Source organism: Psittacula echo (genome assembly GCF_963264785.1).
Source record: "Psittacula echo genome assembly, chromosome: 4".
Taxonomy (NCBI): Eukaryota; Metazoa; Chordata; class Aves; order Psittaciformes; family Psittacidae; genus Psittacula; species Psittacula echo.
Window position 1 is genome coordinate 27,979,064 of NC_137738.1, and position 24,420 is coordinate 28,003,483.

Here is a 24,420-nt window from a genome sequence, read left to right on the forward strand (position 1 = left end):
CAACAACAGCCAGCTCTTAACAGCCTTGGTGTATTAATGTCAGGGCACGTCGATTTGTATGGGTCAAGCTCCTATAACAGTTCCTATACCAACTCTTCCTTCACTGACAGCAGGTCTGCGTTTGCATCAACCTGGATTTTTGTTCCCAGCACCTGGGGCTCAACATATTTATTTATTTATTCTGGTGAAAAATGGTTTATACAGCTAAAGTAAAAAAGTGTTTGTTTCAGTAACTGAAACAGTATCCTCATTCAGATACCAATTATAATATTTCATGTGTTTGAACATTTAATAGATGTTAAATCCTACAAACAAAAATGAAAGCTATTCACCAGTTACCAACAGAAATGTAATAGGTATACACTGCAGCTTTAATTTTGTATAGAAAAGTGCATTCTGTAACACTGATGATCCACTCAAGAGAGTAACATTTACAAAGATACAAAAGTAAAGTCTAATCTATTTCAAAATTCTCTTCATCTCTTCCTTCTTTACTCCAAGTCCTGCATAACTCAGTAATCCATAGTGGTTGTACCAGTCCTTAATGTCAATTTGATGTTGCTATGGCTGCTGATTTTAAAGTACTTCATAAATACCTCACTTGAAAGGCAAAACTATTACTGTGCTTATCAATATCGAGCTGAATAGTGATATGTAATTATACATCTAAAGGTTGAGGGGGGGAGCGAAGAAAAAGAAAAGTATACTTTTTAAATCTGATTTTGGGGATAATATTGAAACTAGACCCTCATCCCATAAAAATCTGTCTCCAGATAAGCAGTACTGCGTCAGCCTTGTACTAAGAAAGCCATCCAATCTGTAATTAAAGCCATGGAGAGTACAGAAGTATCCAAAATCCATGCTAGGCATGGATTTTATTATATTTGTATTAAATTATTTTAATTATAATTATTTAATTTAATTATTTTAATTATATTTGGATAACCAGCGGTTGGTTACCCATATTGCAAAAAATCTTTTAGACTTCTAGGCTGAATGTACCTAGTTTTCACACCTCTCCACTGGATTGGATTATAAATTCTATAAATATTTTTTGCCTACATACAGCTGCCTAGTCAGAAAAATGTACCTCTAAGCCAGCCCCAGCACACTGTAGCCTTGTGGATGCAGAAGGAGGAAAAAGAGTTAATGCAGGCTGCTAAATACAAGTCAGTATAAAAGCAGACTTTACTGAACTGGTTGCTTATAAAGTAGCTTGTTTTATCACATAAGACCAATACACTTTTCTTCTAAAAGTATATGAGGTGTCTTTCTACCTGCTCACATGGTTGACAAGGCGCGTCTGTAAGAGCAGATCTCTTCCTGGAAGGAGGTTATCACAGATTAGATGTTGATTAGACCGCACAGCCACTCCATGACAAACACAGAGGGAACATAGAACATCCAAAACCTGAGGAAAAAAAAAAAAAACCCACAATAAAAAAAAATAAATTAATTAAATTAAAATAATTTTAAATATTTTTTCATAGTATTTTTTTCAGAATCACTGTGAGTTACTTCAGGCAATATAATGTTACAGACCTTGTTACCAGAAGACAAGTATGTATGTAATTCATCCAACATAGTAGTTTTATTTTACAACAATTCTAAAATTCTTCAAAAAAGATATATTCTTGCCACTTCCCTTGAGAATTAGTGTTTATCAATGTTGTTATTAAAAAGAAATAACATTCCCCTTGGTTTCCTCAAACTGCTCATATGCCTTTTAGGAAAAGTTTCATTCCTAATTGTGAATACTTAAAGTATTTTAAATCTAACTTCTACACAGAACAACCTGCTTGCTTTGCTCACAAATGTTCACCAAAATATACTTGTCTCATTGCCTACCTTATGGTTTCTTCCATGTTTGTCCAAAAGACAAATGATTGATTTAATGTGTCCTTCTTTAATAATGTTTAGAGCTTCTGGGCTTTCCACCAACACACAGTGTAAAACCTCTAGAATTCCTGGGGTTGGGAAATAAAAGATTATTCAAAGTGCATATAAAATCATAACTGCACATAATACTGCCTAATATACTGCTCACCAACACGGACTAGAATAAAAAAACCCAGACATTGTATATGATAAACAAAACAAAACCAGCATTGATGTACTTCTAGATTTCCCCAAATAAGTGAATGCAGTAAAGGTGATAAAGAAAGAAAAAGAAGTAAACTGATCTAAAATTTTAATAATAATTATGTGATAATTATGTGTAAATCATTTTTTTGTGTATTTAACAGATATACTGAGAGCCACAGCGATGTTCTTAAAAAAGCAAACAGATAGAAACTAGCATGAAACTAATACGTGCAAGGAAATAAGAACCACTAAATCTCCAGCAGTCTCTCAATTAAATGCAATTCCAATTCCAATAAAGCAGCAGTCATTTTCATCAAGAATTATTATCCCTAAAAGAGTCACCTGCTCTTAGCCACGCTCTCTTTTACTAAAAGAAAAGTGTAGCACTGTAAACTCCTTTTGGTGTGGGGAAAAAAAAGTCATCAGACAAAAGGACTGTCTCAGTAAGAGTACTCTGATCTTTCTTTGATAATAGATCATCAGCTGCTCCAACATAAGACAAGGATCAGCTAAAAAAAAAAAAGTTCCAAATCACTACTAACTGAACACAGGTTTTTAGTCTCAGTGCCAAGACAGTGTGATGACACAGAAAATAGATATGAAAGAGTATTTATGATGACCAGCTGCCTCCCTCTCACCTCAACATTACAGATTGAATCTAAAGCTTATAGAGGACAGTAAGTGCTCTTCTATTGGATTTCCAGTGGTTTTGAATAAACCACTAAAAAAATGTGTATCATAAATGACAGCTAATGTTTACAGATTTAAAGATTGTGGTTCATCCACATAACTGTCCTCAGTATGTACCTGAGATTTTCTGACTTTGTAAATAATAAAGACAAGATTTTCAATTTATAACAATAAAAAGAAGTTAGAAATACAAATTTAAGTAAAAAGAATATGCATTTTGATTTATCAGGGAAATTTTTACACACACACATATCCTTTTGGGGTTTTTTTTAATAATTCCTGAGTAACAATACCATGTAGTCTGGCACATCGTAAATAACTGACCATAAAGACTCACAAACCAAAAATGAAAAAGTTAACTGAGGAAGCATTTTTGAGACAAAAAATAAAACCAACCCAAAACAGAAACTCAAACTTGATATGACCTGGTTCCAAAAATCATCACTTGAATGGTATCAGATTACTAACTTGCCTGATTCTATTTTTTTATTACCTTACTTTTAAAGCCTTGAAAATTTCAGTAGGATTTGTTAATCCCATCTGGAATATATTTCAGAGTGAAAGACCAGTCTAATCTTAATTTATGCATTGAAGACAGCTGAAGCATTTGCATTTTATTATTCACTCAGCTCCTATTATATCTCACTTCTAACCTGGTCTACTCTCAGGCACATTTATACAAATCTTAATTTTCTTTATTTTGCTTCAGTGAAGATCAGGAACTGAAAAAAATTCTAATCTAACCTTTACAATCAAGTCACAAGTGCTGTTTATATATTTAATACCTTTATTCTGTTTCCATAACATTTTTAGTTCAAGGATAAGAAAAAAATGAAAATAGGAATCTTACTGATAATAGGTTATGGCATCACACGCAAGAAAACACCTGCAGGAGATGTAGCTGACAACTTCAATGTTTATGGCAAACTTAATTTTGGTGTGATTAACAAAGCATGATGTTTCTTCCCCACAAACAGTTTATGTTACAAAATTATTTAATTATTTTAGGTGAATACATGCAGCCAGGCATTCTTATTTAAAAGTTATAATATAATCCAGTATTTCTCCCTACTGTAGACCTACCACTGTAAATTAAACAGTGACTATCCTCACTCCAGTCAAGCCATATAAACCTTAAGATCTGGCAAGCAATCATCCCACATAAAATCACAAAAGCACATTTACATACTAAAAGCTGATCCTACTGTGCCTCTCAAGATAACTAAAGCACAGCATAATTAGCATCTTGTATAACTGACTCTCTCAAAACCTGAAAAAGTCATAATTATAAAATCAGTTTTGGTGGTAATGTGGACATTACATTACCAGAACATATGGGGAAGGATTTCAAGTGGCCTAGCTCCTTGAAGAAAACGGAGACCAAACAAGCATTGCAGATATTAGGACCTTCAGAATTTTTGCAGTATATCCTGAGGTTCATTAAGCAGTACAACTGCAATGTCAGACTACTTTGCAGTTTACAGAATTCATCTCATATCTTGCTATAATATCATAAACATTTACCTTTTCATTTTCAAGTCTTATTTTTACTTTGAGATTAATTTTTTAAATACATACATAACAGGAACCACATAACACAACACTTTTAGAGCTTTCGTAACAGATTTAATCTTAAACCTTCAAAAGTTGAATGTAAACTTTTGCATTATTTCTGAAAAACCTAGCCATGAAAGTTTCAGATGTAAAACTAGGCCTCCTAGGAAAGAATTTCACCATGAACAACTAGGGAAATACACTGAAAATAAGAAGGTTGTAGTCAAATCCATGCAATTGCATAATTGTGAGAAAATTCTCCTTAGATGAATGCTCTCCCACCAGAGGTGGACTGCAGTGAAGAGAAGCTCTAGCCTGCAACTTTGCTATTTTTTAAATGCCTGTTTCAGTTTAAATTGTTTGTTACTCAAATGTTCATGAAAGCAAGATGATCAGCTGCAGAGCTGTAAACCAACATGAATGTTCAGTTCTGACATTTTAGGATCTCTACACCTAATATACTAGCTACAGTGATAAGATGATTGGTGAATCTCTAACTAGACACCAGTGCTATAAGCAGCTTTTTGTATCACCAGTTGAAAACTAAAGTAATGATACAGATTCAGACTCATATGTTCCTGTTGCCTCATATGTTCCTGTTGCCTCATATCTTGAGCAGCTCAATGATTCAGAGCATAAACAGGGCCCCTACCCTATAGCCATAGTTCTTCAGCAAAAACATGAAAAAAAAAATCTGAAAAATACCTATAAAACATTGCTGACTGGAGGGGCTTACACAGGCAAACACTTCAAAGTCTCTATACCAGCCTTCACTGCAAGAGAATGACTTCTAAACTTTCTGCTTGCCCAAATAGTTAACATAAGAAAAAACTTCCAAAAGAAGCATCAACATATGACTGCTCTTCGCATCCGCAATCACTCACTGCAGATCTTACCAATCAGTGAGCAAACACCATGGCAGCTCACTTTTAGCTCTGAAAGGGACGAATGCTCCTACCACTGACATTTGACAACATTTTTCCATGCTGTTGGTCAGTTCATCTCAGGAACAGATTTATGGCAAATAAACAAAATGCACATAAATATTTATTGCAAAGCTGAAGGGAACACAAACACCTTATTTGCCTTGTTTACTATAGGACACACCTGTTCTCATGGCTGCTGCTGATCCTTTGATAACAGCCAAGGTAAGATACTTGATAACATATGCCAAATGGTATATGGCATCTGAGATAACTCCAATTTTTATTTAGGATGCTCAGCAACAGCAGGATATCACTCTTGTATTAATGTCACAGTAAAAAGCTGATGACAACTGTGTTAAGTATGTGACATTTCTTTTCAGGTATCTGCTAGTCTAATACAAACCAAAGAACTTTTACAATGGGGGACATACTCCCTTCCTGACACTCCTCCCTTAATATGTCAGTGAATGTAAGTGCACATCTATCTGTGGCAGAAGTATGATTCAGGAGTGGGAAGAACAGGATGAGAAAGGAAATTTTTATTCTTGAGGACAATTCTGTAATCAATGAAAAATTATTATTGAAAGGAAGATCACTGTGTTCCTTCCAGCTCACGAAATACCACACAACAATAAAATAACAAGATGATGAGAAAAAAGAACAAATATGTAAACAGAAAGGTGTGTTACATTGTTCTCACTGCTGTAACTATCCTGCCCATTAGCCTGACTACAAACCTTCCTGCCTTTTGAACTCAAGTGTAGCATAATTACAGAAAATAAGGCTTGAAAGACTCTGAAGAAGCCATCTTCCAACAGGACAGTAACAAATATTATACAGAACCAGAACAGTCACAACTGCAAATGGAAAATATTGCTTAATCTCCAACTCTGAAACAGCTCCAGCTGAATAAGAGCAGAGAAAAGAAGAGGGGAGGGAGAGAAAATTATATGTATTAATAATAATGACAAAGCAAAGAACACATGAACTGCCAAGAGATGAAAAAAACATACAAAAATCTAAAATACAGCAATAGCTGTGAAAGATTGCCAAGAGGAATCAGGCTGCAGTGACATTTCTTCCCAATAGTATTATTTTGGTTTCTCATCTTTATGTAAAGACCATCATGCAAAGCATGCTTGAAGAGAGTCAAAAATCAGTCTTAAGAGTACAGATCTAATATTTATCTTTTTTTATCTATTTTAAGCTACTTTGTTAGCTGCTGGGTCCAAGTTTGATTACTAGCTACTTTTCAGATGCCCATACGACACGATTTTGGCATATTTTCACACTCAAAAGAACAGTAATTAAATATTCGTGTGGGAAAACAAGAAAACCTTTGTATTTATATCAGTAGAATGGGGCACCTATGAAATATCACCTATGAAATCAACATTATTAATTGCGGAAACGTAGTCCCAGTATCATTTCGGTAACTGAGATACACTCACCAGAGGTTCCTTAATGCTATCTGTTTGCGGGATCAAACTATAGTGGCATGGTAAGCACTGGGGATGGTTAAGAGTTACACAGTAGCAAGCTATTGATGCCAACAGGAATCATATATCACCAAGATAAATTCTTATGATATTACTTACATTCACCCAATCTGCAGTGGTCACACTACTTATTCTCCTCAAAAAGTGTATTTTCCAATATAGTCCAAAGAGATTTTCTGATTGAGTTTAGTTGCAGTATTTTTTATCTATTTTTTTAATTAATTGAAATTTTAAAAATGTAATGTATTCGGTTGGTAAAACAGGCTTACTGAGAACAGATTGCTTCCAAGGAATCAGAATCCAGATCGCCATTTCAGTGACACATACAGTACAGCTCAGCATAACTTCACATTCACTTTCAGCAAAACAGAGACTAATTGAGTCTCATAGACATTAAGGGGTTAACATAGTGGTTCAGGAGGAATAAAAGACATTAGGTAATGTCAAAGAAAATAAATAGGCTAGGTTAAAGAATTTATGTTTGTCTAAACTGAGACAATTCCCAGATTCTCAAATCAAAAACATATTTCAGACATGCTCCTTGTTGTTAACTTCCAACACACCTCAGGAATGAGAGAGGTGATTAAACAGGGAATGTCTACGTAACATTATTACATGAAAACATACAAGTCTTTTCTGAAGACCCATCTATCACACATACCCAAGAAGCATACATTAACTTCACTACATTACCACTATAGCCCTTCAAGAACAGACGAATTACATCAATTCCATACAGTTACTACTATAATTCAGTTTGACCCAATTTCTGAAGAACATGCAGACTTCCAAAGAGAAGGGAAGGGAAGGCACTAGAATTAGAAAGAAAGCAACTTAATACAACTGAAACTGTGCAACAGCTGTTTAACCAAACAGTCTGATTTACTGAATTAAAAGATAACATTACAATCAATTGGTCAAGGAAAAGGAAAACCTGTCAGAACATAAGGTAGAACTACAACTGAAATAATTATGTAAAAGCATTACAAATATAAATCTTACTTTACTAAGGAAGATACTTAAACTGAGCAAGTATTCACAAAAGATCATAATCCAACTGCTTCACCGATTTTAAAGAATGAAAAACTGGTCAAATAAGAAAAATATTAAAAAGCATACCAGAAGAGGCTTCCAGTCTTTCTAATCTGCTGATCAACCAATCAAGAGATCCAGAAAACTGAGCACAGTTTTTCCGATTCCCTCGAATCAGCGCCGCTATTGGAAAAAGAGAGAAAAATAAATCACCACAATTATAAATCCATTTAAATTAAAAGAATCCCTGTCTTGTCTCGCCAGGAAAGATCCGGCAAGACAGATTCTAAATCTTCAATTATTGATGCTCTTGTTTTAAATTTAAATGACACAAGTGATAGTTAGATTGAAGCATAATACCCTTGGCATTCAACTGACCCTTAAGGAATTTGAATTATTTTAGCCTTAGAATCATCTCAGTAATCCCTGCAAAATGCTCTACATGAAGTAGCCAGTACTGTCACCATAAAAGTCAACTGCTACTGTAGAAATACATTTCTGTAAAACAGAAATTGTCTTCTAATGACAGGAAACATTGGAAGAGCAGAAAGGAAGCCAATAAACATAGATGATGAATGTAAATTATTTTCTATTGATACAATACATTTTCAAGAATAATAGGAACTAAAACAAGATCAATGTCCAGGAACTGTTTGTCTGGTTTGAAACTATTTCATCCTCATGCTTTGAGCTGAAGATTGAAGTAGAATGAGTGCACGCACTGATGTGTATTGCTCACTAGAAATCTCACTTGACACTAGGCACCCAGAAGCCTGCCCTGTCCTGGAATACGTACCTTTGCACGTATGTGCATGCACATGAGCTCTCAGAGAAGTATCTGTTCTACTAAAAAAAGAGGCACTAACTTTTCTGGGGTTTGTGTGAAACAGTAAAAATTGCTTTTCTCAAGATTGTTCTCTAATTCTCCCAACAAATTATTTCAACCTGAAATTTCAATGGTTATTTTCAGCAGTAGAAGACTTGGTCCTGCTAAAAGCAATGTCCCCTTAAAATCTATGCATTGTTGCTGCAGAAATTCACTATATTATATTGCAACAGTGGTTTTAAGCTGTTTCATTTGTAAAAAGTTAAACTCACAGATTGTGACATAAAGAAGACTTGAAACTGTATCTGCAAAGAGGAAAAGCAATCTTGGAGTTAATTAGAATGAAGTCATTGCACTGTCCACTGACAGTTCTGTACCATAAGGAAATAGATCACAATCCAATTGCTTCATAGCAAAAAAAAAAAAAAAAAAAAAAAAACAACCCACACAAAGAACAAAACACACACACACAAAACTCAAACAAAAAACAACCCCTAACAAGCAAAACAAACAGAAAACCCCTTTCTCTTGCTGTCTTATATGATTAAAAATACCAACACCCTGAAATCTTACACAGTTAATTAATCATTACAATAGTCATTTGAAAATACTTGGGAATTGTAAGAGGAGGAGCATCTAGCTAAAAGACACAGATTAGAACTAAGGAACACCTGTTTCTACAAGTGACTTTTTTATTGATTATAGGCAAGCCACATAACTTCACTGTGCTTCAGGTACGAACATAAAATGAAGGCAGTAACATTTCACTGCTTAACATGACACCAGTAAATGTAACTTCATTTACAATAATAAGGCACAGATGGTTTCATAAATGCAGTTCAGATGTTCATGAAAGGTTAGCATTAAATGGCTAAAGCTCTACATTAAATGAGGCACACCAGCCACTGAATATTGAAAATTAAATACAATATCCAACAGTTGCTTTGTTTATTGCTCACTACTCTGAACTACGTGATACTATCCAGTCTCAACTTGAAGTAAATGCCTCCATTCTTGTCACAGTGAAATATATCACAATGTCAATGACATCACAAAAGCCACGAATTTTGGCATCAGTTTACTTTCATTTATGTGCAGACTCAAAAACAAAGTACTGTTTGCTGAAACAACACTCAGCAAGCAATATGCATTTGTCATCCAAGTAACCACAGTACAGCTCCAGCATTATTTAGAACAGAGCAACATTCAAATTCATTATAGCCAGATCAAAGCCAGACTTCTTAAGCATTACCTGGCAAAAGATAATACAGTTTGGGAAGCAACATAAGAGGGCAGGAGGGGCATAGAGACTGGGAAGACAATAAAAGCGTGTGAACTGTTCTCCTCACTAGAAATCCATGGAAACAGTAGTTGGTGCAGGACAAGTAGATTCCTTCAGAAGGAATTTTCTAGACTTGCCAACTGGAAATTTCAGACTTGAAGAAATGATTCAGCAATCAAGCCACCACTTCCCCCATCCTGAGCTAAATGAAGTGAACTGATGACCTTTTAGAATGTAGATGATGGAGTATAAAAGTCTGTGGTCGGATTATTCATAGATGTAGTGCAGTTTTTGTAACAGCTTCATTTGTTTTATCTCTTGTCTACATTGAGACTTTAACTCCCTGGACCTAGTCTGGATACTTTTAAATATTTGTAATACCTGCCTCAACTTCTTTAATTGATACTTAACAAATCAAATAGCTACCACTAGTATACATGAGACAATCACCCTAAAAAGAAAAAAAAAAAAAAGAAAAAAATATAATTTATTTAATGGGCATATATGATCTGAAAGATAGATTAAGACGTAAAACTTTTACCAATGTTCCTTCTCTATCATCTATCTCAGGATTGGACAAGCAGACATCCTCCAAAACCACATTACGGAATGTCATATTTTCAAGCATTCATACAGTATTAGAGTATAGAGAGAAGCAGAGGGAGGCAAAACATAACAGTAGTACTATTGTGACAAAAAGCTCACACAAAGAGTTAGTATCATTTTCAGTGTGAAAGCTTAGTTTCATTTCATGCATCTTTTACAAATTTTAACTGTTAGAGATAAAATCTGCAACCTTTTCTGCCTGCCAATGGTTGAGCTACCTTCAGGAAACCCAGACTGAACAATCTGGTTGCTTGCCAGAATGAAGATAGTCAAAGCTATACAGGGTTGTTTTGTTGAAATATAGTGGAAACAGCAAGAAAGATTTTCTCCATTTTCTTTAAAAGACCACAGAGTTCTGAAGGAAGACAGACATTGGCAGAGAACTGAAGAATGGAGGTGTAACATGCAAACAAACAAGAGAAAGGTCCATACCATGTAGACATGAGGGGGAGGAAAGGAGGGGAAGAGAGGTAGAAGAGGGATGGAAAATTAAAAAAAAAAAAAAAATTAAGAGGGGAAAAGGATCTGGACATTCCCCTCAAGAACCTATAATGTTATTCATGTTGCCAAGTCATAAAATTTCTCAATCATCAAACATCCCATTGGTTTGTGAAGGGCTAACCATACACTGGCTATTCCTTCCACCTCCCCCCAACCCCCCAAGATTATTCTTCAGGAGCACAAGATGACAAACCTATGATGACTGTTAAAAAACATTGTAACAGTACTATATACAGAGCTCCTGCTCAGTTCCCTCACTTTGGGTAGTAAGGACAGTTTATGTGAAGTGAGGAATGCCATTAAAATTTAATTTTCTGTGCCTTTGAATTTGGAGAAGGCAAGTTTTCAGACATAAAATACTGCTGAATTTCTGAAAAAAAAGCCAAAGGAACTAAAAAAAGGTCAGATCTCACAGCTTTTATTTTGGGAACCAGCATTGACAGAGTCTTTTTACCTGAAGTTTTCTGTAGCTGTTCCTCTGAGGGAATGGGAAATAATACCTACTATTTGGCTTCTTACAGAAGTTTCCAACAAAACACTTACTAATAGTTCTAATTATTCAGATTACTAATTATAAATGGCACAAAATAACCCCAATATAATAGCTTTGTTTTCCCACCATGAATTAAAAGGGTCAAAATAAATAAGGCTCAACAGCATACACTGAGTAGCAAAAAGAAAACTAATTGTTTTAAATACCAATAATAAGAAAGCAATAAATAAGGAATGGGTCCTATAGAAAAACTGCTATGTGATCTTGTTTCACAATGCACACCCACAGAAGAGAGGAATAATAATACACACACTACATTAATCTGGGCACTTCCTAACCACTTGACTCACTTCATTTTACAAACTCAGTATTCAGTTGTGGACCTTTTAGTGGAATTGTCACATATCATAACATTACTTGTATATCTTTTCAATACTAAGTTTTTCAGGAGTGAGATTTAGTATAAGTAATACACACTGCAGAGTAAGAAAATAATCCTGCATCAGGACTTTGTCCAAACTCAAGCTTTTACCAAAACACATGCAAGTTTAAAGGCAAGCAGGCCCACACATTCATGCTACAGAAAGAGAGCAGCACAGGCACACGTAAGCAGCCTGCACAAAGGACTGCTTAATGACAGAGACACATTACTGTTCCCAGTCACTTCAGGTCAATTTTAAGGTTATTATTTGGGCATACGTATGTGACAGAGGAACCTGATGATAGAGGAGCAAGGAAGTGACAAAATGATCTCTTAGGCAGTAAAATTTCCTTTTGTAGACAAAGAACTCAGCTATAGCAGTGGATTAATAACCCCATATGATGAGCCACAGTAGAACATAAAACATACAATTCAAATTGGTGAGCAAGAAAATGAGGCAACTAAATGCTACTACCTAATCAGAAATTTGACCAAGACACCAACCAACACTTAGACAGCTACAGAAGGTATTATGCAATTTCCAGTGACTGCGTGTAGACAAGTTCTTCATGATGTACTGCATCTAAGAGAGTGTACCTTTCCATGGCACAGTGTAACCTAGGATAATGCTGGAGTCAATGGTCATTACTGACTAAAAGGGGTCTTTGGGTATAGAAGCTGTAGATTTATGGTGCAGTTCTGCACCCAGATGTGTGGAAAGTCACGGCCTTCTACAAAACTGTCCACAATGTTGTGGCTCCTTCACACAGGAATGATATATTCACATATATTTTGTTCACACAGTTTTGGGCAGTATACATGATACATTAGCAATATGATGAAATGAAAAAGCAATCAATCATTTAATTGAAGTCAGAAACGTTATTTATCATAATATATATTACTAGGAAAAAAATCACAATTTAAGAGTGTTTTCAGTGTGTTTTATTCTTAAGCACATGTGAGTACCTGGAAATGCAAAAAACTTGTTTATTTTGTATCTTAAATTTCTTCACAGCAGAAATTCTCCTGTACTAAAACGGGTATATATTTCATCTGAGTTTTATACTGAGTTAAAACAATCCAAATAGCCCATATGTCTTACCTAGTAATTCATACAAAGAATTCAGAATTGATTTCCATGCTTCTCCAGCTTCCTTCCCAGCTACGTCTGCAAAATGAGCTGCACTGCTGTATACATTCAAGCGATCAATACATTCAAGAACAAGGTTGATCATACCCTAAAAATGGAAAGGCTCAGATTGTCAGAGAAAAAAAAAAAAGTATTGTTTAGGTGTAAATACGTAAGATTTTCAGAAATCTAAGAAAACAAAACATGAAAGGCAGGATATGCATAACACAAGAATATATACATGGGGTCAGACAACTGGAGTCAAACAAGCAATCCCTATGGAAAAGTTTTGCTAACTTATGATAATAAAAATTCACCATTTAGGATAGTTAAAATAAAACATAAAAAAACCCAAACAAACAAACAAACATATTCCAGGCATAATTGTGGGCAAGTTTCCATTCTGCAAGGCATTTAGGCATCTAATTATAGGCAACTATCACTACCATAACAGCTAACATTAAACAAAATATTTGAACCATGCTCATTAAACCAAAACATCCTTCTGCATCAAGAGATTAAACTACAACAGAAGAAACTAATTAACACATAAGTATGTAACTATTATAGTTAGAAATCAGGGCAAAAGGTCATATAAATTCTTATATTTATTTATTTAAAAAGGAAACGGAACTAAGGCCTTAAATGCATTTTTTCAAACATACAGGAAAACCAACAGACTAAAGAGATTATAAATGTGGCAAATAGTTTTGACTTTTAAAAGAAAAACAAACAAAACAAAACACAACAACAACAACAACAAAAAGAAGAAAAGCAAACATACTCCAGATTACACATCAATGCTACAGACACTGCAAAAAATACTTGCAGACAACATGGTGGAAAATCAGAAGTAAAACAGAGAGATAAGTACCTCTTCCTGGAAGAGGTTCTGGCGATTCTTCAGTGCTCGGAGCCTGTTTTGTTTGTTTTCATGCTCCAAATGTTCATCAGGGGGATGAAAGTAGCCAATCAAGTCCTGCAGGCTCAGACTGACTGACTCAATGGGCAAATCGACAGTGGAAGACTTCACTTTCTTGCTGATAGAGTCAAGGCCCCTACAAGAAGACACAAAGTCTCCTGATTGCTGGAAATTTATTTTATAATGTAAACTATTTTATTGGTTTAAAAGCAGTTTGTTTAGATGCCAAAGCTCAACGAATTTTCTGACAGCTGTGATTTAAATCTTCCCCATTCTCCACTTAATGATCCATCTCTCTCTTCCCAAACATAAACTAGGAGCTGTCAAAAATGACATTTCTCTTAATTTTTTCTGAAATCCAAGACATACATTTTAATATTCTACCTAAGCATTTACCAGTATCAGAGGCACACCAAAAGACGAAGAGGAGCTACTGTAAACCTATTCAGAGCGTCAAGAGACTGGAACGGACACAAGGCAAAGAACAAGTCCTATGGTGCCAGAGGGCCCAGCTAGTCCATAGGGGCTCTCAGGCATGTCTCTAGCCTGTTTCTCAAACCATCTTCAGTGCTGGAAGATTCAACTCTTCCACACAATTCATCCCAGCACTTCATTAGCCTTTTTGTTTCAAAAAAAAGGCTTTTGTTTCAAAAAAAGCTTTCAGTTCAATCTTAGTCTTGCTGTAGTGTATGAATACTATCTCCTAGAATTAGGGGGGCAGACTGTTCTCATCCATGTTGCAGCTGCCCTTTGCTTAGCTGAATCCCCAAATCCCATAATCCAACTTTTCCTCAGCACTGTGCTTTCCCTTCTGCTGTGATACACCCTTCTCCTCCATTTAAACCTCAGCTTTCTTAAAATGGGGCTGCTATAGCCAAGACTGAGGCCTCACTAGTACCAGGCACCATGTAGAAGGCAAGGGCTTTCCCTCGCACCTCTCTGGCTCCCCTCAGGAAGGCGCTGGTGGGCAAGAGCTGAGCAGGGTGCTGCAGGAGGGATGCCAGAACCTTCTGGAAAGAGCAGGAGGGGCCATGAGGGGCAGAGAAACCAGGGGTGCTGAAGGCCTGTGAACATCGCACCCATCCTCAGGGAAGAGGGAAAGATCCAGAGGATCCTGAAACTGTGCAGGAGCCAGACGGGTCCTGGAAGTGCTGGGAGAGGAGCAGTCCTGAAGGGAATGGCCCACCCTGCTGGCACACAGGGGGAGCACGAGGAGACAGCTTATTTGACACAATTTCTCTTTTGACTCATTCTCAATTCTGCCATTGTATAAAGGTGTTTACTAGAAAATTTTTGAGTAAAACCCAGGTAGTAAAGAGGGCTTTTTTGTTTTCATCAGTGGCTCCATTTATGCTTACATAAGGACCACCGAGCTCCAGCTGGAAACGGAGCCTGTCATGTCCACATGGCCACCAGAGGCCCTCCGCAGCCTCACCCACAACCATCCTCACCTCCTAAGCTGCACAGCACCCTGCTTGCTCACAGGATTCCCCTCTTGGCCATGATATGCAGCAGAAGATCCCATTTTATACTCTGCTTTTTTGACACTGATAAGTATTTGAAGGCGAGGGCTGTTTAGTGGGCTTAAGGGTTTTTTTGGTGTGGGTTTCGTAATTGTTGCTTGGGTTTTGTTGTTGGGGTGGTTTTTTTATTTGTTTTGTTGAGGTTTTTACTGTTAGGTTTTTGGGTTTGGTGGTTTGGTTTTCTTTGTTCTTTTTTTAACTGGCATGTCACTGAATGCTCATCTCAAGCAGTGAACTAGTGTTGGAAAACTTCTAAATTTAGGAAACATTATTAATTCACTAGGAATATTTGCTGCTGAAGAATAAGAGTCTCTTAGAATAAGTAACACAATATTTCAATAAGATAGCTACAAAAGTTTTCTTTAAAACACAATTTTTAGTGTTAAGTGCAATTTTTCTATTGACTTCGTGGGAAAGAATTGGGGCACACACCAATCAGAATAATTTTGATCCTCTCCAATTCAGCTCTTTCTTCCTGATGTAACATCCTGCCAAAACTAAATTGTTAAACACTACCTTGGACTCCCTGTGCACTCCATAAAAATCTCCACTGTAATTAAGCAGTACATTGATTTGTGAAACCTAACCATTAAATTGCTTTTCTCTGTCCTTATCTTTTATGGCATTCTTAGAAGCTTCTAAGAAAATGTATTATTTACAAAGTGACCCAGGGCTTGCATTTCTTTTAAAAGACACAGTAGGCAATTCTCCCGACTTAAATTTTAATCTGTTTTTATTTAAGTACCTGAAGTAAAGGTTGGCATTTGTTTTGTTTTGTTGTTTATTTCATATGGTTGGTTGGGGTTTTTTTCCAAAAAAAATTGATATTTTTTGTCAATTGGCTATGTCTTTGCTGTGCACTGATTTAGGACATGATTGCCTCAGGTCACCATCTCCCACATTGTCTTCTCTTACAACAAATGAGTTTCTATGAAATTCTTATCATTCCATATAGTCTTATTGCATATCATCTTTTTCATGGGGCTTTTCATCAATTACTAAAATCACAAACATTTGAGAATTAGCATTTCAGCAGTATTATTTAGGAGGACATTTGGAGTAGGAAGATAGATGCAAACTGCATAAATCTGGCAGAATTTTAAATGGCTAAAATACTATAAAAGAAAGCATTTTATACATAGTAAAATATTAAAAAAACAAATATCATTATAAGGAAACAAATGAAGAAAGTGTAATGGGTGGGTAGAAAGGTGTAATTTGTTATTTTTAAGAACTTTCACTTGAGACTCTGAACTTCCTCAGTATATTTGTGTCTTTATAGTTATACAGTTATCTCGTTCTTTCAGGTTTTTCACAGAAGAGCTGTTTTAAAACCCACACTTAGAAGAGCTAAATGATGCACCGCATGATTTATAGCAAATTTTAGGATGAAAAAAAAAATCTCTTCTACAGTTTATTTGAATTTTGAGTATGCTTATGCACTCAAATCAAGATTGACTAATAAAGTAATATTAGAAGATAGAGAAAAGACACTGACCAATACCTCTCAAGGACATCTCTGCTGATAATACATAAAGAACTTGCATAAATCTGGTTTGAGAAAGATTCATATGTTTGTTCTGAGGGCTAAATTGTTCACTGTTGTGTTAACTTCCACTTTGAATAACATAAGAATAAAAAAAAAGGATGAAAAGATCAATTTACAAGCCCACCTTATAAACCTGTTGAAAAGGAAGACTGTACTACGTATGACACGTGCTGTACGGGACTCTTCATTCTGAGATCTGGACAATGTTAAACCATCGTCCATGTGACCTTCATGATGCATTATTGCCTGCAATACAAAAATAAGAAGCAGCCACTGCAAAATGAAACATTATCCACAAATAAGAGGTATAAAAACTCAAAAAAACCTAGTAAGACAGGCTAGGGAATTATGAAGTCACAAAAAAAAAAAAAAAAAAAAAAAAAACATAAAAGAACTTCATTAAATACAAATAACCCCATGTTTTACTTCCTCATGTCCAATGACACACTTTTACTTAGCCAGCAGGTTCAATGCCATAATAATCTCAAAGCCACAGCTTCTATAAACAATATACTTCATTATGGAAAAAAAAAAAAAAAAAAAAGAAAAAAAGGAAAAAAGTCTATGAGATCTTGTTTGTTGTTTTTTGTCAACCCCAAAAATAGTTCTCTTGCACTGTAGCCGATCCCTAAAATACAGGTCAAAACAGGTATTCTTTACTTGTCCTGATTTGCAAGGATGTTAGTAGCCTTCTCTTCTGACTGTGCCTTGAGTCACTACCAATAACTTTCAGCTTTTCAAGTTTAGTCATCATGGCTGTAAAGGTATTCAATCCAATCTGTATAAATATTTTAAACTATTTTAGATCAAACCTTTTCTTTGTCATATATACAACACAGAAACTATTTACATTACTAAATTATTCAGCAACTTATCTAATTTTGAATAATTTTAGATATAAGTATTACAATTATAATTATATTAGTATTATAACTTAAATTTTACATGTATATAAACAGTTTTCTAGACACATATTTTTATAGAAAATATTTTTATGGAATATGTGAGTGTACATATATACATATATGACAGACAGATTTTATATATGAATATATTTACATACAATTATAAGGCATGCTGTAGATTTGAAATTCTGGCATGGAAAACAGTCCTAGAAAATACTACAGTGTGGATAAGCATCACATTTTGTCTTTTTTAAAGAAGGCTAAAACATGTTTTTCTTGCTGAGAAAACATTTCCTGCAAAGTTATATACTTACAATAAACACTAACACAAATATAGCTTCTGGAATATGTGTTAAGTTGTAAAGGAATCTTCTTCCTACTTTATTATGCTGAACTAGCATTCTGCTTGGCCATGGTTATCCCTTAATAATCCCTCAGGGCTCAAGTCTTGACCATTCCAGCCCAAAGGGTCATACGCTCACCACAAGGAAAGAAAAGACTGAACTAAAAGCTTCCTCAATCCAAACTATAGCACTTTGAAGAAAGAATTTTTTAGCATATTCTACAGGCTATAACTAATACTTTAGTCTAGCATCAAGTATATCCAGATTTATCAGTTTGTGGATTAATGTCTACAGGCTAACACATGCACTTCGTTTGGCTTTCAGTTTAAAAATTCAGTACATCACATAACTTTTCAATATGTGACTAAAAAAAAAAAAAAAAAAAACACCACAAAAAAAATTAGCTGTCTCTGGTAAGTTTCTTCATTTCTCTCCTTGCCCTATCAGCCTGTGACTGAATGAAAATCATTCCTATTTATAACCTTACCTTCCGCTGCACAAAACCCATTCTTACAGACTTTGCATCAGCAGATTGGTATGTGAGCCATAAGCCTGTATCTACATGTTGTATGAAGCATATTGAATCCCCATATTTTATTTCAGGTGCTCCCATTCCATCCACCTCTTTTCTTGTCCCTATGTCCAACTTTTCCTGAAGAAGAAAAAAAATGTATACCAGAACAATAACTATCATGTTAATATTTGTATAAAATACTGAATACTAAGCAATTGTCTACAACAAGATCTAACAGAATAATTGAGATCCTTCTTTAACTAAATTATTTTAAAATGGGGGAAGTATAACTTTTAGTTAAACATTCAGGGAAAAGATGGAGCTTCTCTGTTTCTCCTATCAGCAGCAGAAGACAAGCCACTTCCTTCAGGTCCTCAAAGTAATATTACAAATAATGAGAACAAAAATTCTAAACGTTCTATCTTACTACAGCCAAGAAGTATAAGGAGAGTGATTACACCATACATGTATATATGCCGTAACAATCTGGGGAGACAGCTTTACTGTAAAAGATAACAAAGAATGTTTTTTTTTTAAATTAACAGAAAAGAATCTCTAGTTTATTTGAGGGGGTTTTTTAAAAACATTTCTTAAGTAAAGGGAAATGTCATGTAACTAGATTTTCACCCTACAATTATGAATACATTTTGAAGCACTTAAAAGAATTCTCAGGTGAAATTCTTTTTAATTTTTACTATTACTTTTCATAACATTAGGCTTCCAGATATAATATATTCATTGATTCAACAGTTTCTGCATAGAGATGTTGATTTCACTATCTTGTAAATGCCTGATTCCTTAAGTACCAAAATTCTTATTAAAATCCTGTACCTTCATACATGGCAATAACTGATTTACTAATATATCTGATGCCAATTACAAAGTTATTGAGTGCTTCTATTTCATTATTAATTCATTAATTTATTCATATATTTTCTCTAAATATTGTATTCAATTCTTTCAAAAGCTAGCACAAATAATCTGAATGTAGTAACAGCTGGAAATTCAAAAGCTAGTTATAATTGGACATTGCATACAAATGATGTTGAAGGAAAAAATGGGTTGGGTCCTGCCATCACATGAAGCCTGATTTCAAGCTCCAGTCTTTTTAATTATCTTCATAACTAGAAGATAGTGCAAACCTGTGCAAACATACCGTGTTTTTACACTTTAAGATTTCCTTTTTTTTCAGGTCTTCCTCCACACAACTAATTACTTCAGATATGAACACATGAATTAACAAATTCTCATAAAGCACCATCAGTAACATGAGGGATTACTAATTTAAAATACTATTTTGTACCTTATTTAAATGCCACTATTACAGAAATTGAAACTTTGTTGACACTGAAATCTTCTTTCCAATTAGAATTAATGTTAAATTGAATTAGGATAAAAAATGCAATGCTAACAATTTGCCAAACAAGAGCTCATTCCTCACCCATTTAAGTACACTGACAACTCACCATGTAGGTTTAGAGGCCAGACTGAATTCAATCACTCTGAATTTAGCCATTTCTTGCAAAATAAACATCACAGCCAGGAAAATATACAGTAAAAATTGGTTTAAATATAGGAAAGAAATTGAAAGCTGGGTGGTGGTGTGGTGAAAGCAGGCATTAGAGTATTCATTTGGGAGCTTCAAGACATTGAGCCTTTTTGAGGAGTGGACAGGAACCAAAAATTGTTTATGAAAGGGAAGATTTGAATGGAGTGCTGGATTCATGTCAATAAACAGCAGGTAGTTGAGAAAGTCATATAAGTCAATCTCATTATCTACTATAAAATAGTTGGTCAGTGAAAATCGGGATCTGAAAAGCATCAGAAATCACCAGGCCACCATTTAATAATTGCATATTGGAACGGACATTACGTGATGCAATTTTTCATCCCACTACACACTTCCCATGACCTGTCATTACATAACCATCTGCTAATTCTTGCTACAGCACGTTTACAAAGAACAGCTTTAGTTTTATTTGCAGCCTAGGCCCATTCTCAGACTATCAACTTTTTCTAAACAAGGATCAAAAATCTTCATTCATTACATTAGAACAAAAAACCCCTGTTTTTTGAAACAGTCTGTAAACCGCCTCAGTAATGAGAAGCAAAAAAGCACTGGAAATAAACAGGTTTACTGAGCAACAGGACAGATTTTCTCCAGAAGGATATGCTCTTTATAAAAAGTTTTTATTCTATGCATACAAGAACACAAGCTGATCTTCTCACATTCATTGTGAGCTAAACAGGCAAATAATTTTAAATGGCAATCTTCCTCACTGAAGAGATTGGAATTACTACTAGTTACATTAATGCTGCACTGATTCCATACCTTGGAAGACCGAAAACAGAATGCCGTAGATTTTACATCCGCTTTCTCTTTGTCTGTAAGAAGAAGACTCTTGTCATCCAGGAGACTTAAATATTTTCCTGTTGTTATATGTCTTAGTCTGAATGCCTGTCCCCATCTAATGTGGCTTCCACTCCACCTAAGAAAGTTCATAGGAAACGGTTGGGGTTTTTTTAGAACAAAACATAGATGTTAACTACTGGCAAAAATATTTTAAAGTACATGATATTGCTAACTAGTTGGTAAAAGGATAACATTCTACAAGTCAGATTATCATCAGCAAAATAGATACTTTGTGGTTATCATCTATAAAACTCTCCTAATAAATAATCTTAACCTTTTCTTATGCATAGGCTTGCTTGGCTCAGACTGAATTCCTCTTGAGAGAAGATATAGACCACCTATGGAAAAGGAGGCTCATGCTGTACACAATGAGCCTAGATCTGCCAGTTCCCTCTTTAACATTTCACCTACCAGCAGCTGGGTTTGTTCACTCTCCCAAAGCATTCTCCTTTCAGAATTCAGCACACTTTAAACACACTTATTTTTTGCATACTACTTCAATAGCTAGATAAATCAATAAATACAAATTCTCCTAAAATAAATTTTCAAAACTATTAATCCAAGAATGGCCCAGATTGTTCATATTCTATAGGAGGAAATGAAAGAAGAAAGGCAAAGATTTTGTATCTAAGTTCCCTAAGAACTCTTCAAGTTGAAATACAGGTTGCAGGTTTCTAACTTCTTGCCTTAAATTGGCAAGTTTGCTCTTCCCAATTAACTCCTGAAGATAAACTTGTGTAGGGGTTACTAAGGAGGATGCATTTCAAAAAGGCTCCTCAAATATTCAGAAAGCTTCTTAAATATTCCTTAGATTGGAAAACTGACATAGCTGGGATACTTTACTGGATTTCACATTAACTTTCTTCCATCTTATTTATTCAAAATTTTACACTGTAGATGTACGTGTGCACTACTTTTTTGAGAGGAAATCATGTATTTATTCTGTCTTTGCAAAATGCCCATCATAATGGAGTTATACTGCCAAGGTTCTGATGTTCTGATACACAAATGCTAATAACTCTCTATGCTCACCATGGCTTGAAATGGCTTCAAATTATCAACAAATGTTCACATAATATCAATTAAATACACAAACACATGGTTATGAATGTAACCTGATCATAAACTTACTCCCATATCAGAATTCTGTATTACTGCGTCTTCTCACTTGCATTTAAAGTAATTCAAGGAACAACATTTAAAAATGTAAAAAGTCTTTATTCAAGCTTTTTAAATATTCATGTACTAGTCTGAAAATCCTTAAGTTAGAACTTACGCAGGTTTAAGTCATTTGTGTTTTCCCTGACACATACATGTAGCAGGTTAAGGCACTTACCTATGCAATACAAATATCCATTTTTTTAAAAGCATGTCTTATTAAGAGCTGGCCACAGTGCATGCAAAGTATGCAAAACCAATTTGGCAAGGATTTTTAAAGAACAGAAGTTTTTAAAATGCAAGAGCAGCACCTGGCTTCTGTTTTATTATTAAAGTATTTATGACACTTCACTAATTAAACTTCTAAGTCTTTTCAGTTATTGCTTTTAAAAAGGCCAGATGAATGAAGAGGTTTTCTGGGTTTCCCCTCCAGTATTTTTCTTTCATAAATTAGTCTCTGTTTAAGTCAAGGGGAGAGGACTTAATTCAGGAAGGAAGGAAATATGGAAGCTTTCTATCTTTGAAACACATCTTTTTTTTTTCTGGCTTCTACCCACTGAAATCAGTATAGCCCACAAAAGCACATCTAGGTGCAAGTATTCTAGCATAACTTCTGCTTCTCAATTAAGTAAAATGTCAGGTCAGGAATCTCAGCTATTGTACTGTTGGATCTAGCAAAATACATCAGCTCTGCACCTTCCAAATTATGGGCCATGCTTGGGAGCTGCCTTTTCTCTAGTCTGAGTCAATTTTATCTTGAACTCAATAGCTGTGGACCTTAAGAAAAAAAAAATAATAAATGTAGTGCAATTGAACCATTACTCTAGCTCATGCCTGCAAGAAAGGAAAAAGGACAATTCATGGGCACTTACCCTTCTGAGCAGAAAGTATCTTATGAAGCCATTTCTGACTACTAAAAATTCATTTCTGCAATGTGAGAATATGATCCCTGTCACCTTTTAGTGCAATAGTATCTAGCATCCCATGGCAGGGCATCCCAAGAGGCAGTCTACATGACTGCATATAGACTGCTCAGGCATTTTTACAAGAGTTTTCCACTACTGAGGAGAGTTCAGAAACAATGATTCCATTGGAATAATGTAAAATTAACAGAATTAATGTTATATCTGTAGCTATTCAAGGAAGGACTAGAAGTGATGGAGAACTTCAGGTATGCATATGCTATGTTACAAATTTAAGCATTTGCTTGAATAGTAATGTGCTTGCAATTCAGCAATGAATGTATATAGCTATTAGAGGATCATCCAGTAAAACAGGGAAGTGAAGGACTTGTAAAAGAGAGTGCTATTGGGATTTTATTTGTTTTTCCTTCATGGTAAGAAAGTCATATTCCTTAAAAAGAAAAAATACCACTACCTTTGCTTAGTTGTTTTGACAGTTCTCAGAATTTCTCAGTCCTATATACTCAAATATTTATACCTCAAAAGTATAAGATGCCTGTCAAACTGAGATATATGACAGTCACAACAAAAACCTGTAGTTTCTCAAAATTCCACACTGTTCCATTACCACTGCTTATTAGGGAAGTACATGCAATGAGGAAAATAAAAAGACAGAGATCCTTCCACAGTTTCATTGTTGTCATGTAAGCACTCTCAAAGTCAATTTTAGTCCAAAGGGAAAATCTCACTGCCCTATCAATGACATTTAACATCATCCAAATAAATAAAATGTATACATAGAAAACAGCATCATTAGAGTGCAAACTTTCTCTAAGCTACTCTGATTTAATCTCTAAAAGCAATCATTTATTAGCCACTAGAAATTTTATCACAAGCATGTATTTTAACACAATTTATGTGTAATTTTACAGTGCAATTACCCGCATAAACAATGCATAATTTCTTACTAACATTCCAACACTTCCAACAATGCAAAGTAGCACTTTTTTCCCATAAATTTTTTGCCTTTAAAGTCTTCCAAGTGGCTTAAATAAGTTAGGGGGTGGCACACATGAATTATTATTTCAAGGGAAACAGTTCTGTTTATGTTACATACATGTGTTGAAAATATAAATTGTGAAT

At 35.0% G+C, this 24,420-nt stretch overlaps 1 protein-coding gene across 1 annotated transcript in view; it reads right to left on the reverse strand.

Moving 5' to 3' along the window:
- The window catches only part of RYR2 (ryanodine receptor 2), a gene marked incomplete at both ends in the record, with an annotated part of 387,777 nt that overhangs the window by 185,420 nt on the left and 177,937 nt on the right, over positions 1 to 24,420 (reverse strand). The window contains 8 exons of the mRNA XM_080615870.1: positions 1,278 to 1,411; positions 1,849 to 1,967; positions 7,874 to 7,969; positions 13,021 to 13,156; positions 13,922 to 14,105; positions 17,166 to 17,287; positions 18,778 to 18,942; positions 21,137 to 21,293. Coding sequence (XP_080471996.1) covers positions 1,278 to 1,411; positions 1,849 to 1,967; positions 7,874 to 7,969; positions 13,021 to 13,156; positions 13,922 to 14,105; positions 17,166 to 17,287; positions 18,778 to 18,942; positions 21,137 to 21,293 — 1,113 coding nt within the window. The remainder of the gene's footprint in view (positions 1 to 1,277; positions 1,412 to 1,848; positions 1,968 to 7,873; positions 7,970 to 13,020; positions 13,157 to 13,921; positions 14,106 to 17,165; positions 17,288 to 18,777; positions 18,943 to 21,136; positions 21,294 to 24,420) is intronic.